Below are 17298 nucleotides of genomic sequence, written 5' to 3'. Positions count from 1 at the left end.
TCACACCCTCCCCCGCGCTGCACCCACAAGCACTCACCACCACACAGTCATGCCACACACAACCCACCCACCATGCCCCGTGGGGGACAGAGGACAGCTAGCCCCAAGCGTAGGTGGACTTTATAGAGTTACTTTGCAGCCATCTGGGCCTGTTTCTGATAATGTGGTCGCCCCGAAACCCGTCTTCCATCCCTCCGATGTCTCCTTATTGACTGTAAAATAGGTAGACCCCTTTGAAATATGGAAATGACTGGCTACCGGAGGAATTTTTTTCTAAGGTGCAGATGAGAAATTCTGACCAGTCTGAAAATGTTTTTATAGTTTACTTTCACTTTACCTTTCCTCTGTTACTTCTGCTTATAACTGGGACTCATAAAGGGGAGGTTGGATAAAGGTCTATAATTAGCTAACACTCCTGGATCAAGAGTCGGTTTTTTAAGTAAAGGTTTGACTCCAGAGGTCTTAAAAGATGGAGGTACATCTCCTGTCAATAGAGATATGTTGATCAATTCCAGTACAGATGTATTGACTAAGATAAAACTTAAAAAGTGTGGTCGGCATGGGGGAAGGTTTAGATGAAGCTGGTATTCTGGTTGGCTCGGAGAGCTGTACAGGACAGAAACCATCTTCTACTGACGTCTCTATAGCTACACTTAACCCTCCTTGCCTCCAGTGTTGGCATCGCTGGTGTATGAATGTGTGGATGAATGTTCGGTGATGGTCGGAGAGGCCGTAGGCGCAGACTGGCAGCCACGTTTCCGTCAGCTTGCCCCAGGGCAACTGTGGCTACACACGTAGCTTACCATCACCAGGTATGAGTGAGGAGTGGATGAATAATGGATTCACAATGTAAAGTGCTTTGGGTGCCTTGAAAAGCGCTATATAAATCTAATCCATTATTATTATTATTATTACTGTGGATGACACATCATCAATAGAGGGAAGGATTTCATGGCTTTTCTCTCTGATAGAATCAGTTTTGTTAATGAGGAAACTCATGAAGTCATCCCAGCTGAGAGTTAAAGGAATCCCCGATCCACCAGACCACCTCACCTGTACATCCATACACCTGTGTTCCTCAGGACAAGTCTCCGGTGGTCTCTCTGACTAACCTGATCGTCAGGGACATAGCCAATCAGGAACGAGGAATGTACCTGATCAGTAACTCCACTCCTCCTGAGATGTACGAGCTGTACGCCTCCTCGAAAGATGACCGCAAAAACTGGATGAGCCGGATCCAGCAGACTGCTCTCAGGTCAGTTCTGGAGTCCTGGTGGTTCTGGCTGGTTCTGGCTGGTTCTGGTTGGTTCTGGTTCTTAATAGTTCTGTTTGTCTGCAGCTGTCCATCCAGAGACGACTTTCCTCTGATCGAAACTGAAGACAAAGCTTTACTGCGACGCCTACGAGGTACACATCCTCCTCTTTCACTTCCTGTTTCACTTCCTATTCTTTTTGCAAGTTCTCCCTGAGTATCTGGGTTCGCTCCAGGTTCTTTCTCTAAATTCTCCTTAAGACTGAGTGGTTGTTTGTCTGTGTTGTTTCTGGATGGACTGGTGACCTGTCCAGGTGTACAGTGTTGGGGGTAACGTGTTACAAAGTAACATGTTACTGTAACGACTTTTTGGGTAACGAAGTAAAGTAGTGCGTTACACTTGACTATGAATGACTACTTTACAGTAACGCGTTTTTCTGCGTTACTCGAGCCGTGTTTGCCTATGAGTAAAGTTCTGATCTGTTTTAAGTGGTACGTGCATATTGCTGCCTGTGTGTGTGCTTGCCTGGACACGTTGACATAGAGATCGATTTGCATGACGTAGCTGATGGTGTGCGCCAACAAGGAAAAAGAAAAATGAAGCTGGACAATCAGAGATACGGGCTTTTGGTCAGTGGCGATATTCGCGTTATTTTCAGTTCAGTCCAGTTTCAGTCCAAACTTGTGGAGAAAGATCCTCCTCGCCAGTCAGTGGAAGGAGTCCTTCGGCAGCCGACCCGCCTAAACAAGCAGCCGGCTCACCTAGACAAGCAGCTGACCCACCTTAACAAGCAGCTGACCCGCCTAAACAAGCAGCCGGCTCGCCTAGACAAGCAGCCGACCCACCTTAACAAGCAGCTGACCCGCCTAAACAAACAGCCGACCCGCCTTAACAAGCAGCCGACCTGCCTAAACAAGCAGCCGACCCACCTAAATAAGCAGCCACCCCACCTAAACAAACACCCGACCCACCTAAACAAGCAGCTGACCTGCCATAACAAGCAGCCCCCCCACCTAAACAAACACCCGACCTGCCCAAACAAGCAGCTGACCCTCCTAAACAAGCAGCTGACCTGCCTAAACAAGCAGCCACCCCACCTAAACAAGCACCCGACCCGCCTAGACAAGCAACCGACCCACCTTAACAAGCAGCCGACCCGCCTAAACAAACAGCCGACCTGCCTAAACAAGCTAAGATTTTTTCAACATTTCCTGGAGCACAGCAGCAGATAAGACAGAAATGAACAAGCTAGTTGCAGGTTTATTGTAGGAGACATGCTCCCCCTGTCGACCATTGAATGGCCCAGATTCAGAAAAATACTAGATAAAATGATGATGAGACAAGTGTGGCCATTTCTTCCCACAGACAGGGATGTTGTTCTTGTGGTTGTAAAGCCATTTTGTTTACAATATACAGTAAACACTCTGCAGACAGGCAGCGATGATTTGGCTATGATGTTTGTCCATGTCTACACGGTGAATTAAGAAATGGTAAAGTAAAGTAATAAGTAGTAGCAGTATTTTTCAAATGCAGTAACGAGCAAAGTCATTTCATTACAATTTACAGAAGTAAAAAGTAACTAGTAACTAATTACTTTTTTAGAGTAACTACCCCAAGACTGCAGGCGTACCTGTCCAGGTGTAACTGCCTGTCGCTTGTTAATTGCTGGGATAGACTCCAGCTTCCCTGAACTAGATGAAGTGTAGAAAATGAAAGTGACAATAAAAGCAAACTAGATATAAAGATGATTTTTTTGTCATCCTCTTCCCACTCCTCCTCCTCCACCTCTTCCCCACAGCTGACATCCAGCAGAAGGACAGGGAGGTGCTGGAACTCCTCCAGGAGCGCGTCACTTTGTTTTCTGACCTTGTGGAAGCAACAGCCCGAGGAGAAGCAGAGGAGGATGGAGGTGTGGAAGTGAAGACCTCCTCCTCCTTCAGGAACCTGTTCAGAGCCGACACCCCCCACGCTCCCAAAGCCGAGCCTCTCCTCCTGGCTGCCATCAGTGAAGGTGAGGAGTCTCATAACCAGGACCAGGATCAAGACCAGGATCTGATTTGTGTTTTCTGTTTCAGTTGACAAACTGACGGTGCTGATGTCAGACTCCAACTCCCTGAAGTCCTGCGTAACCAATGGCAACCAGGAAATAAGCAGTGAGTCACAGGATAAGGCTGTTCCATCTTCCGCGAGAACTTTCTTCTTGTTCTCGAGGCCACAAGAACAAAATGACGTCATTTTGCTGTTGTGGACAGTTCTCGAGCAGAAAGTTGTGGCTTCTGCATTCCCCTGATACAAGGCTGAACGGATAGTCTAATGTTCTTGTTCTCAGTGCTCAAGTTTTCGCTTTTCACGGAATATGTAACAGGCTTTACTCTTGTCCTCTGCTTCCTCCGCTTATTTGTACTTGTATTCCGTGTCCAACCACACCTGTCCGTCTCAAGTCATCTCATCTCTTCCAGATGGACTCTCCAGTTCTCTGAATGGTTCTGTTAAACTGAACAACTGCTCCTCAAAGGTAACTCACGTGCTCACCTTTCCCCTTTGTGTTGGTTAAACTTCGCCCACTGAAACAGGCTGCAGGTAAAAACACATTTTAAATGAGTTGATGTAGGAGGTCAGACAGTTTTAACCTTCAGACTAAGGTCACCTCACCACTACTCCTGTCAGAGCCAGTTAACCTGAAATAAGAACAGTACAGATGTTTTTTTTTTTTCTATTTTCTGTGTTAGTTAGAACTTGATCTAAAATTAAATGGTTCCAGGTGTTTTCAGGGTAAAACTGTTTCCATGCAACAGGAAATCCTGTGATCAGGTCATATATACAAATAATTAAATGCAGAGGTTATGTGTAAACAGGAAGTAATTGGAAACTGGTCAGATCATTTGTGTAATCAACGACACTTAAACGTGCAATTCTCCTTATTTTTCTCTTTCAGGATAAAAACGGAAACCAGCTGCAAGACCGAACCCTGAATGAGGTAAAGACTACTTCCTGGTTTCTGACCTTTATCTAAACTGTTGTCTCCCTGAAAGATGCTTAGACTTCTGAAAACTGATGGAGAAGCTGAGTTTTAAGGTTGACACACATGAGGATTTTCTAAATCTGATGAGATGTTTTATCTGTTAGAGACCCCACACATGTAGATAAAAATCAGTCATGTAACAGTGTAGATGGTACTGTGTGTGGTGGCTCCGCAAATCTAATCACAGAACAACACACACGTAACGATGCTGTCCCACAACCGATCTAGAATCTAGTCCTCCGAGCCAGAAATGTTGCATGACCAAACGTGATTGAACAAAAACGAAGAAGAAAAACCATGGCAACTGGAAAACAAGACGAGGTGACGAATGAGGGTGGTTTAGGGACTTTTAACAGAAAAATCCAGAACTGAAAAAAATACCAGACTGGCGATGGCGTGAACACGGACTTTATATCCTTCCTCTCTCCCCAGTCAGCTCGCTCTCTGATTGGCTACGTTCCGTTCTACGTCACCATCCACACAGTCACAACTCAGCAGTTGTCGGCGCTCCTCACACACACACGAAGATTTCTGGTCGTAAATATTAAACATGCTCAATTCTTCCAATTGTCGGCCACGGCCAGTTTTCAGAGCCAATTGTCAGGATGAAGTCCCTCGTAATGAACCTCAGACCACAGGATCATTTATAGGAAAATCTTATAAGACTCAAGACTGTTCTTGGTCGGGAAGGGACAAAATCGTGACAAAAACAGCCTGGTGATCTTTATGTGTGTCTAGCTTTAATGTCTGGCTGTGATCCAGCTTTGGTTCAGCTGCAATCCGGCTTTGGTCTGGCTTTGACCCAGCTTTGACCCAGCTTTGATCCGGCTGTGTTTCAGCTTTGGTCCGGTTGTGGTCCGGCTGTGACCCGGCTTTGGTCCGGCTGTGAAGCAACTTTGGTCCGGCTGCGATCCAGCTGTGATTCGGCTTTGGTCCGGCTGCGATCCAGCTGTGATTCGGCTTTGGTCCGGCTGTGATCCAGCTTTGGTCTGGCTGTAATCTGGCTGTGATCCAGCTTTGGTCTGGCTGTGCCAGATGTTGCAAAGACCTTTCGATGTAATCAGTTTCTGTTCATTCATATATTACCTGAACCTGTTTCCCTTTTACAGGAAGTCCGTCAAACCCTGACCAGCCTGAGTACTCAGCTTCACGCTCTGCAGGTATGAAAACAGTCTGAAAGGTTAAAGAATATTTGATGTTTATTGACAACTGCCAATAAACTACAGAAGAAGAAGAATGTTGTGGAGGTTCTCAAGATGGCATCAGTGTGAAAGATTGTGTTTTTGCTTCTCTCCCTGCTCGTTGTTTGATTTCAACCTGTTGCACCACTACGTTACATTGACTCACTGTTGCAATGCTCAAATCTTCTAAACAAGCTCAGACTGAACAACTGTACGAGTCCACAAAGGACTGTTTTCAAAAGAGCGGTGATAGCCAGGGCTCTGCTAATGCTAGCGTCGCGATTGCTACACCTAAAGCAAATGAACAGCTGTTGGACAAAATTATGACTGCTGAACCCTAAAAGTTTAGCTGGGCTTGTTTTTAAGATGCTTTCTGTTATTTGCGTTATCATGGGGATACACTGTAGTAATTATGTTTCCTTGTAATATCCAGAGTTATTCAGGACCCGTCCCTTTTTTTATGGCAGGTTGTATTATTGATCTTGGGCTCTGTATTTCTAAATGGAGGAATCATTTCTGTTATTTTATTTTCAATTGGTGCACAGGGTTAAAAAAAGAGAAAGAAAAGGAAAAAGAGAGAAAGAATAAAAGAAGGAAAAGGGGAAAAAATGAAAAGAAAAATTGCATTGGTTTGCTTAGGTGGGCAGGGAGGGGGTGGCGGCTTCAGAACCCTGCTGCTGGGGCAGGATGGGCGTAGTCCGGGGAGTTTCAGACACGACGTTTCCTTTCTTCTCAGCGGCGTGGCTCAGCAAGGTAGAGCGGTCGTCTCGTAACCCGAGGGTTGTCGGTTCGATCCTCGGCCAAGTCGGGTTAATGTTGAGGTGTCCTTGGGCAAGACACCGAACCCCTAATTGCTCCTGATGGGTCATGGTTGAGCGCCTTGCATGGGAGCTTCCGCCATCAGTGTGTGTGTGAATGGGTGAATGTGACGTATAATGTAAAGTGCTTTGGGTATCTTTCCAGGTACAGTAAAGCACTTTATAAATACGGACCATTTACCATTTTACCATTTCTGTTTGCATCATTCTCTGTTCATGTTCTCATGTTTTTTGTTTATTGTTGCTCAGGTCCAGGACATTTCTCTGTTTTATGGTATCATCTGTTCATTTTCCTTGCTCTGTTCTTACCACCCATCTGAAAGTTCTTAGCCTTAATGTAGGCGGCCTCAATAACCACGTGTAGCGTGTTGCTGTACGCAATTTTCTTTGTTGTCAAGGGGTTCAGATTGCAATGTTACAAGAGACCCAATTGGTCAGAGGCGACCATTAGAAAATTTTCAAGGTTATTTTTCAACCCAGGATAAAACAAAAGCTATTGCAGTTTTTATTGATAACTGGTCAGATAACAGATGCAGGATGGCAGTTGCTAAGATTCACATAGAGCATGCAGAAGCAGCTTGACCTGCTTATAGGCTCCAAATGCTTTTGATAAAGTTTTTTGATCAGATAACCAAGGTAACACTTGAACTTCCTGGTTTTAAGTTCCTAGTGGGCGCTAGTTTAAATGCTGTGGTCGACTTTATAGATCTATTCTCTCCGAAAGCTAAGACCAGAAACATACTTCAGGAGCTCTACACACTTGTGTTGAGGAAGCTGGACCAAAGACTTCACACATCAATCAGCTAGACATAAATCTTTTTCCTGCATTGATTATATATTTGCTTCCAGGCGCTGCTTTCACAGCATTTCCAGTATTGTTCATATGACCTTTGCACTCTGATGGCAGGGCAGTAGTTGCCTGGGCTCCCACCCTGCTTGTGGCCCTAGGTGGCGTTTTAACACAACATTCCTCTGCAGCACGATTTCAGACCGGTTTATTTCTGAATTTACTTATTTATTGATATCAACAAGACTTCTGTAGCTGATCCAAGGATTCTTTGGGATATCGTTACATGTTTTATCCACAATCATGCTTTACGCTTCGCCTCTCGTTTTAATAAACCTCACACTTCCAGACTACCGTGTAATTATATATATTTATACCACGGTCTGGGTGAAGACTCGATTCTGATTGGCTGGAGGGTGTCCATTAAAAAGTGATAATGGACACCTATGAAAGTAGTTCCTGTCAAATAGACCTATTGCTGTAAATTATTGCGCTGACTAAAACGTAGTTGGTAACCATGGCAACAGAAACTCAGACTCCAGCTGCAGACACGCCAGATCATGTCTGTGATGCACATCTCTGTGAAAGCAGGTGCAGGCTCACTGGGCTCCTTCAGTCCAGGAAACACGAGAATGGAGCAACATTTTGTCGTCCGGCAACATCCCAACCAGCAGTGGTCAGGGTCCACAAACCTTAAACCAGCAGCAGTCAGAGTCCACAAACCTTAAACCAGCAGCGGTCAGAGTCCACAGACGTTAAACCAGCAGCGGTCGGGGTCCACAGACGTTAAACCAGCAGCTGTCAGAGTCCACAAATGTTAAACCAGCAGCGGTCAGAGTCCACAAACATTAAACCAGCAGCGGTCAGAGTCCACAAACGTTAAACCAGCAGCAGTCGGAGTCCAAAAACGTTAAACCAACAGCGGTCAGTGTCCACAAACGTTAAACCAGCAGCGGTCAGAATCCACAGACGTTAAACCAGCAGCGGTCAGAGTCCACAGACGTTAAACCAGCAGCGGTCAGAGTCCACAAACGTTAAACCAGCAGCGGTCAGAATCCACAGACATTAAACCAGCAGCGGTCAGAGTCCACAAACGTTAAACCAGCAGCGGTCAGTGTCCACAAACGTTAAACCAGCAGCAGTCAGAATCCACAGACATTAAACCAGCAGCGGTCAGAGTCCACAGACGTTAAACCAGCAGCGGTCAGTGTCCACAAACGTTAAACCAGCAGCGGTCAGAGTCCACAAACGTTAAACCAGCAGCGGTCAGTGTCCACAAACGTTAAACCAGCAGCGGTCAGAGTCCACAAACGTTAAACCAGCAGCGGTCAGTGTCCACAAACGTTAAACCAGCAGCGGTCAGAATCCACAGACATTAAACCAGCAGCGGTCAGAGTCCACAAACGTTAAACCAGCAGCGGTCAGTGTCCACAAACGTTAAACCAGCAGGGGTCAGTGTCCACAGACATTAAACCAGCAGCGGTCAGAGTCCACAGACGTTAAACCAGCAGCGGTCAGAGTCCACAAACGTTAAACCAGCAGTGGTCAGTGTCCACAAACGTTAAACCAGCAGCTGTCAGAGTCCACAGACGTTAAATCTCCGTCCTTCAAACGCCACTATGGACATGCCAATGTCTTTATGAAATCTCACGATCAATGGCAATGTTACATTTAATTGAAATGTGTTTGTCACGTAACATAACGTTAATCAATCATCTCCTTTCCCTCCTTCTCTGATCAGGTCTAATACAACAGCTGACTGACTGAGCTGCAGGTTCTGTGTAAGAGCTGGTTACCATGACACCACGTCACAACGAGATATATTAAATAGTCCACTCAGCCGCTTCTTGTAAAAAACATATGATTTTAATTTTAAAAAACAATATTAACGTCTTAATAAATTATTTAATATTTATTTTCTTTCGTAAGTAACCATGGTATAAACAGAATCATGCCCTTTGAGGTGTCCATTATAGTTGGACGGTTCATGCCTCCACGTGGTCCATTCATTTCTTATAATGGACATGTCGTCAGGCTTTATGGTATATATATGTATGTGTGTGTATATATATATATATATATAATAAAATTGTCCCCTCGCCCTCCGTGGGCGGTCTCTCATCCATCCATCGTCATCATCGGTCTCTGTTTGTCCATCACCACAATGTCCGGCTGGTTTGCCATTACTATTTTGTTGGTCTGGATCTGGAAGTCCCACAGCTCGGTTATTCTCTACCACCTTCGGAGGTGTTTCTCACCTTGACCTCAGGGCTTCCAACCTGTACTATGGACACATATATATTAATATGTAATTTTCCACCGCCTTGGGACTGACAGTCTGACAACATGGTGATGGCCGACCAACCGAACTTTATGATCATGGATTAGCAGCAAGGAAAGCCGTAGTGATGGATGTAGCCATCCCCACCCATAGAAATATCGGGAAAAGGGAATACAAGAACCTGGAGAAATACCAAGGACTCAAGGAAGAGCTGGAGAAATCACTAGTGGCCATTGGAGCACTGGGGGGGCCAAGCTTCCCACAATGGAGAAGTGGCTCCAACAGAGACCTGGAGAACCATCAGACATCTCCGTCCTGAAAAGAGCAGTCCTAGGAACAGCTGAGATACTGGAGGACCTTCGACATCCCAGGACTCTTCGACATCCCAGGACTCTGGTAGAGAATCAGAGCTGGAGATGAACAGTCATCCAGCTTACCAGCTTATTGAACTCATTTTAGCTGCTTGTATTTGCGATCTGGTTCTTTTGGTCACTATCCACAGCTCGTGACCATAGGTGAGGGTAGGAACATAGATTGACCGCTAGCAGCTAGCTTCAGGCTTAACTCCCTTCACTTTACCCAGCAGTAGTGAAGCTGACACGGACTCTGCTGGAAATAGCAGAGATGTGTGGTGTTTCTGCTAAAGCTGGTAGCAAAACATTCATTGCTCCGACGCCCCTCCTCCCTGCTCTGTGCGTGTCGCCTTCTCTCCAGCTGTTAAATCAAATCAAACTTTATTTATAAAGTCAGGTAGTAACAGGTGATAACATGATAACAGGCGGTAACAGATAATAACAAGCCATACCAGGTGGTAACATGTGATAACATGATAACAGGTAATAACGTAACAGGTAAAAACAGGCGGTAACAGATAATAACAAGCCATAACAGGTTGTAACAGGTAATAACAGGCTGTAACAGGTGATCACAGGTGGTAGCATGATAACAGGTGATAACAGGCGGTAACAGGTGATAACAGGCGATATCATGATAACAGGCAATAACAGGTAATAACATGATAACAGGCCATAACTGGCGGTAACAGGTGATAACAAGCCATAACAGGTTGTAACAGGTGATAACATGATAACAGGCGGTAACAGATAATAACAAGCCATAACAGGCTGTAACAGGTGATAACAGGCTGTAACAGGTGATCACAGGCGGTAGCATGATAAAAGGTGATAACAGGCGGTAACAAGCAATAACAGGCGATAACAGGTAATAACAGGCGGTAACATGTGATAACATTATAACAGGCAGTAAAGATAATAACAAGCCATAACAGGTGATAACATGATAACAGGCGGTAACAGATAATAACAAGCCATAACAGGTGGTAACAGGTGATAACAGGTGATAACATGATAACAGGTGATACAGGCGGTAACAGATAATAACAAGCCATAACAGGTTGTAACAGGCGCTAACAGGTGATCACAGGCGGTAGCATGATAACAGGTGATAACAGGCGGTAACAGGTGATAACAAGCCATAACAGGTGACAACAGGCGGTAACAAGTAATAACAGGTGGTAAGAGGTAATAACATGATAACTGGTGATCACAGGCGGTAGCATGATAACAAGCGATAACAGGTAATAACATGATAACAGGCAGTAACAGATAATAACAAGCCATAACAGGTTGTAACAGGTGATAAAAGGTGGTAGCATGATAACAGGTGATAACAGGCGGTAACAGGTGGTAGCATGATAACAGGTGATAACAGGCGGTAACAGGTGATAACAAGCCATAACAGGTGACAACAGGCGGTAACAAGTAATAACAGGCGGTAAGAGGTAATAACATGATAACTGGTGATCACAGGCGGTAGCATGATAACAAGCGATAACAGGTAATAACATGATAACAGGCAGTAACAGATAATAACAAGCCATAACAGGTTGTAACAGGTGATAAAAGGTGGTAGCATGATAACAGGTGATAACAGGTAATAACATGATAACAGGCGGTAACAGATGATAACATGCTGTAACATGAGGTAACTGGTGGTATCAGGTGATAACAGGTTATAACATGCAATAACAGGCAATAACAGGTGATAACAGGCGGTAAGAGGTAATAACATGATAACTGGTGATCACAGGCGGTAGCATGATAACAGGTGATAACAGGTGATCTGTTCCTCTGGCTCCACCTCCAGGCTGCGGTGATCCGTCAGGATTCAATCCTGGAACTGTCAATCTTTGCAACCTCGTCCTCAGCCCCTGGCTCCGCCCCTGGCCAACGCCTCATTCGGTCCGTGTCAGGGGACACAGGGCTAGATGCCAGCGGAGAGGTGGTGCTACTCCGGCGACAGGTGGAGCTTCTGCAGGAGGAGCTGACCCGGCTACGTCTGAAGGGGGAAGAGTCAGCTAAGAAAGGGTCAGGCAAAAAGAAGAAGAAAAACAAAGAGAAACCTGATGTCAACAAGGAGGAGCAGGTGGGCTTACAGAGAGCTTCCTTAGACAAACATTAGAAAATGAAAACAATTAAAGTGAGTGTGATTGTCAGCAGGTGAACAGAAGGTGTGGTAGCAAGGAACTGGAGCCTCGCCCACTCGCCCCACTGGCCACAGAGGATCCTGTTGACCAATTAGATGGTGTCCAGGAAGGAAATGAGAAGGAAGAGGAAGAAGTCATGAAGATCTCTCCTCGTTCTGACAGTCCCAGAGGTTAGTACTGACGCATGATAAGCAATTAATTTTACCACTGAAATTATTATGTCATATTTATAATAAGTGATCAGTAGAAGTCGCCATGGTAACCATGACCTCTGTCTGATGTTATCCATTCCAAGAACCAGATTTAAGTCTGGAGGTGACGGAGCTTTTCCTTGGCAGCCCCCTCTTCATTTTCATCCACTTCTCTTATCACAAGCTGACCTGAACATTTTTCTTTTTTAACGGTTCTAATCGTCGTTGTTTTCGTTGTTTTTATTTGTTTTTCGTTGTTTGCCTGTAATGGCTCTGTGATGATGCGCTTTGGCAGCATGTTGGAAATGTGCTCTATGAATAACCCTGACCTGTCTCAGACCTGCAGGACATCCCAGAGGAGAGCGAGAGTTAACCTCACATCTACACCTGCGCATGTCACCATGATGTCACCGTGATGTCACAGATGGACCAAAACATTTAGGGTGAAATGAACTGGATGTCATTTCCCGAACCACATTTTTCTTCAAACATTTCTGGATGTTAGAAACAGGAAGTAGAACCACATGACCTGTTTACATCATCATGTCTGCTGGAGTCATTAGAAAAGGAGGGGCTTAGTGGAGTTGAGCTTATTTTATAACTTGGAGGAGTTTATTATGTACTAGTCCAAATTTCAACATCTGTTCTGGTTGGTAGTTAAACTCAGAAAACCAGCTCTGGTTCTGATCTCAGAACCTCTTACATCAGTAGTTGTGGGCGGGGTTGTAGTGACCAATCAGACCAACTAAAAAATTACCTGCATGTTTACAACCATAAGGAGCCCAGTCTGTCCGATCCAGGAGACATCTTTGAAAACTGAGCTTCAACACGCCTGAATCCACAGAGCCCAACTCTTGGTTTCTCCTAGGTTCAGAACCTGAACTCAGAGTTACCCTTGGGTCCAGAACTGTAAACCCTCCTCAGTGTTTTCTCTGTGACAGTTCTGGTTCTGGTGTCCATTCAGGGACGTCCATCTGAAATTAGAAAATGATAAACGCCATCTTTGAGAATCCTGGATTTGGGGTATACCTCTGGGCCCAATCAGAAACCAGGATAAAACATAAACATGTTTGTGTTTCTGGAAGGATCAGCAACAGGACTCAGTAGTCCGCGTGCTGGACTGTTCCGGAACTACGGGAACAGGAAGGAAAACGTTTTTTTCTGTTGAGGGAAGCAGACAGTTACGTCTATGCTTTAGTCTGATGTCAGTGACAGGTGAACATGAGACACAATAATGGTCACCACATTACATTTCCCAGAATCCCTTTGGATCTACAGCCATTGAAACAACCTGCCAACCAGGTCTGGACTTGGAAATCAAAGTTTATTAATCTGTTTGGAGTTTATTTATACAAAGACATTAAAAAAAAAATTTAACTTCTGTTTGTGGAACATTAACATTGGATTATAAACCTGTTATAAACATGTGGAACCAAAAATCTTTTCAGTTTGAGGTCAAAGTTAAAACTTGTAAATATTTTTAAAATGCTGAATTTTGACAGGTCTGGGGGAGGGTGGGGGGTGATCTGTAGATCAGGAAGCTGTAATCTGACAGAGGCATCACTGCTCTTTACATTAGCATGTTAGCATGGTTGTGTCTTTTATACTAATATGAATTAACCAATCAGCTTGTTAGTGTTGACAGGTGAGAGGGGGCATCGTCTGGTGATGGTGATGATGATACTCCGTATAGAAAGTGTCTATCCCCTTGTGTGACATAAAAGCAAAAACAAAGTTTCTTCGTTTGATCTGTCAGCTTTTGCTCCAAAAAGTCAGTCCAAGTGTTTCTAAAGATGGTGTAACCAAGGACACCGTTGCTATGGACATGATTGCAATGGGAACTTTTTAACTATAAACAGGTCACATGATGTAACACCTCCATCCAACCTAAATGGTCTGCTGAGAACATCCAGGTGTTCACATGGAGAAACCTGTGGACCCAGAAAGAAGTGGGATAAGATGAAGAATCTGTTGTTCTATCAGCTGATCAAAACATGATTAATAAACACTATTAACCTGTAATGTCACATTGATCCTCATCAGTAACAGAATGTGTTTTATATTCCTGGAGTTGCTCTGGTTTAAACTCTTTCTAATCCTGAGTCTCAAAGCACAAGGGAAGAATTTATTCAGCAACTTGGATGATTTTCCTTGTTTTACCATCTGTCATTTCAGAATATATGAAGTTCCAGGATCCAAGTAATTATAGCTGTTTACTGGAACATAGTTAATATGGATTGTGTAACATCCAGATGTGATGCTGTATCATCCAGATGTTATGATGTATCACCCAGATGTGATTCTGTAACATCCAGATGTGATGCTGTAACATCCAGATGTGATGCTGTAGCATCCAGATGTTATGATCTAGCATCCAGATGTGATGCTGTAACATCCAGAAGTTATGATGTAGCATCCAGATGTGATGCTGTAACATCCAGATGTTATGATGTAGCATCCAGATGTGATGCTGTAACATCCAGATGTTATGATGTAGCATCCAGATGTGATGCTGTACCATCCAGATGTGATGCTGTAACATCCAGATGTTATGATGTAGCATCCAGATGTGATGCTGTACCATCCAGATGTGATGCTGTACCATCCAGATGTGATGCTGTAACATCCAGATGTTATGATGTAGCATCCAGATGTGATGCTGTACCATCCAGATGTGATGCTGTAACATCCAGATGTGATGCTGTAACATCCAGATGTGATGCTGTAACATCCAGATGTTATGATGTAGCATCCAGATGTGATGCTGTAACATCCAGATGTTATGATGTAGCATCCAGATGTGATGCTGTACCATCCAGATGTGATGCTGTACCATACAGATGTGATGCTGTACCATACAGATGTGATGCTGTAACATCCAGATGTTATGATGTAACATCCAGATGTGATGCTGTAACATCCAGATGTTATGATGTAGCATCCAGATGTGATGCTGTACCATCCAGATGTGATGCTGTAACATCCAGATGTTATGATGTACCATCCAGATGTGATGCTGTAACATCCAGATGTGATGCTGTAACATCCAGATGTTATGATGTAGCATCCAGATGTGATGCTGTAACATCTAGATGTGATGCTGTATCATCCAGATGTGATGCTGTAACATCCAGATGTGATTCTTTAACATCCAGATGTGATGCTGTAACATTTCATTGTACTTTAATTGTAGTTAAGCTGGACTGAAGTATTTTGTATTGATCTTTGATCAGCCTCATTGATTATTGCTGTATGTCTCCAACTTAATAAATTTATTCTGCTGCTTTTTGACCATTTGTGTTCTGGCTCATTTTATTCTCATGTGAAATGTCAGTAATTGATCAGTTTCGTCCTCCTGATGTCATTAAAGCAGTTTATACTGAAACAAAGAAAATACTGAAGATAGAATTTAAGTGAAAGAAGTTTCAAACTGATCGGAAGAAGAAAATTCAAACTAAGGTCGACATGTTGAAATCAAATGTCAGGTTAACTTGCTGTTTTCCAAACTGGGGGGTGGGTCCCCCAGTTATGCAAGGCCGAGGTTCAGTGAGACTAAATAAAACTGTTAGTTTTTGCATTACTAGCAAAATAAGTACCAGTGGGCAAATGATGATGAATTAATGTTTCAATATTTGAAAGTTTAACTTTCAAAAACAGAAAATAAAACATGATGAGGCCTTGGACATGACCAGGCAACGATCAATGGTGGGTGGTGAAGAGAGACCTCAGTGTGCTGTATGTCTCAGAATATTAACATCTGACATGAAGCCAAACCAGCGACAATCCTATTTTGGAACGTCTGTTATGGAACTGACTCTGTGGTGAGTCCTATACCATGTTCTGGATCATCGTCTCCATTGTGAGGCCAGGACTGTGTTCTGGAGTTGGTTGTTGTCGTGTGTTGGGAGCATTGCGGATCTTGTTCTGATAAAAGGCTATCTTGGCCGCCTTTAGGCTGGATGTGAAAGTTTCAGGTTTTTGCTGCTACTCAGACAAGTCAGTGTGTTCTTTTGATTTGCGCCACTTTCTTTCTGCAGCCCTGAGTCCGGCTCTGTTATTCCTTAGAACCTCTGTGAGACATGGACTGGGAGGGTTTTGTCTGGCTGGTTTGGACACCAGAGGACAGAGTTTGTCCAGAGAGGAGGCGAGAGAGGAGCAGAGTGTTTCTGTAGCCTCATTAACAGACAGTAAGGGAAGGGAGGGTAGAGTAAACCTCATCAGACAGCTGTGTAGGTCTGAGGGATCTCAGGTTTCTGCGGTAGGACACCATTTTTGGAACCTCTTGAGTGACATGAGGAAGGAAGACAGAGAATTTAACCAGGAAGTGGTCTGAGAGGTGCAGCGGGGTGACGGACAGGTCGGCTGTGGAGCAGTTTCTGGTCAGCACCAAGTCAAGAGTATTACCAGCTTTGTGTGTTGGAGGAGTCTGAACCAGTTTGAGATTGAAAGAGTAGATGAGAGCCAGAAAGTCAGTTTGCCAATGTGAATGTTCATGTCTCCCATGACAATTAGTGGTGTGCCATCATCAGGAATGTCAGAGAGAATCATGTCCATTTCAGAGACAAACTCATCTATACTGCCACCCGGAGGCGGTAAATGACCAGAATGTATGCAGTGATGGGTGTAGAGACCTTTACTCAGGTGATGAGCAGGTAGCCATAGGACGGAGAGGTAAAGTTCCACTTTGTAGAAATAAGAAAGCCCGTTCCACCTCCTCGTCCAGCTGAGCGAGGTGTTTGGGTAAATTCTGCATCGACAGAAAGGGCAGCTGGTGTAGCTGTGTTTTCTGGACGGATCCAGGTTTCAGTCAGGGCTAGGACCTGAATGTCAGAGACATTTATCAATGAACTGATAAATTCTGTTTTGTTCACTGCAGACTGACAGTTCCAGAGACCAAAGGTAACAGAGGATGTGGCCGACATGCATGCCATTAGAAAGGATGGGTTTTGTGGATTGTGGTGTCTATGGGTGACACGTCTTGGTCTGTACCTAGTCTGACAGGGATGGTTTGAAGCACATTGTGCGTTAATATGGTTGTGAGGAGGTTTAAGCTCGTGCCCTTGCTCGGTGGACTCGTGCAGGTAGACTTGCAGGTCTTTACCCTTTGTGGTTTTAACCCGACGTGGTCTGACACAATGGCTGACGCCTCGCTGACGCTTCAGCGCACCATGTGTGGTAAAATACCTGGAGCTGACACAGCTGACCTCACTTTGCTTGACTGAAACCGGCTGAAACTGCCTCTATCTGCTTTACCTGAGC

At 44.4% G+C, this 17298-nt stretch overlaps 2 protein-coding genes across 4 annotated transcripts in view; both read left to right on the top strand.

Annotated features, from left to right (window-relative positions):
* The window catches only part of arhgef2 (rho/rac guanine nucleotide exchange factor (GEF) 2), a 48234-nt gene extending 32904 nt beyond the window's left edge, over positions 1 to 15330 (top strand). For 2 of the 3 annotated variants that reach the window (XM_041987720.1, XM_041987722.1), the window contains exons 13-22: positions 1083 to 1255; positions 1340 to 1407; positions 3052 to 3264; positions 3329 to 3406; positions 3713 to 3768; positions 4189 to 4230; positions 5385 to 5435; positions 11509 to 11787; positions 11859 to 12018; positions 12378 to 15330. In XM_041987720.1, coding sequence (XP_041843654.1) covers positions 1083 to 1255; positions 1340 to 1407; positions 3052 to 3264; positions 3329 to 3406; positions 3713 to 3768; positions 4189 to 4230; positions 5385 to 5435; positions 11509 to 11787; positions 11859 to 12018; positions 12378 to 12412 — 1155 coding nt within the window. In that variant the 3' untranslated portion in view covers positions 12413 to 15330. The remainder of the gene's footprint in view (positions 1 to 1082; positions 1256 to 1339; positions 1408 to 3051; positions 3265 to 3328; positions 3407 to 3712; positions 3769 to 4188; positions 4231 to 5384; positions 5436 to 11508; positions 11788 to 11858; positions 12019 to 12377) is intronic. The other variant, XM_041987721.1, reaches the window with a different exon arrangement.
* Positions 14272 to 15330, top strand: LOC121641556. The gene is made up of 2 exons (XM_041987776.1): positions 14272 to 15125; positions 15168 to 15330. The coding sequence occupies exons 1-2, from the start codon at positions 14272 to 14274 to the stop codon at positions 15244 to 15246; spliced, it is 933 nt and encodes a 310-aa protein (XP_041843710.1). The 3' UTR covers positions 15247 to 15330.
* Positions 15331 to 17298: the final 1968 nt, after the last annotated feature.

The sequence above is a fragment of the Melanotaenia boesemani genome, chromosome 6 (assembly GCF_017639745.1).
Source record: "Melanotaenia boesemani isolate fMelBoe1 chromosome 6, fMelBoe1.pri, whole genome shotgun sequence".
In the NCBI taxonomy this organism is placed as follows: domain Eukaryota; kingdom Metazoa; phylum Chordata; class Actinopteri; order Atheriniformes; family Melanotaeniidae; genus Melanotaenia; species Melanotaenia boesemani.
This window is presented reverse-complemented; position numbering and strand designations above follow the sequence as displayed.

Coding starts and splice junctions, on each gene's coding strand:
- LOC121641556 (XM_041987776.1), top strand. CDS start 14,272: ATGGATTGTGTAACATCCAGATGTGATGCTGTATCATCCAGATGTTAT. Junction 15,126..15,167: donor TCCAGATGTGATGCTGTAAC/ATCTAGATGTGA, acceptor TGATGCTGTAAC/ATCCAGATGTGATTCTTTAA.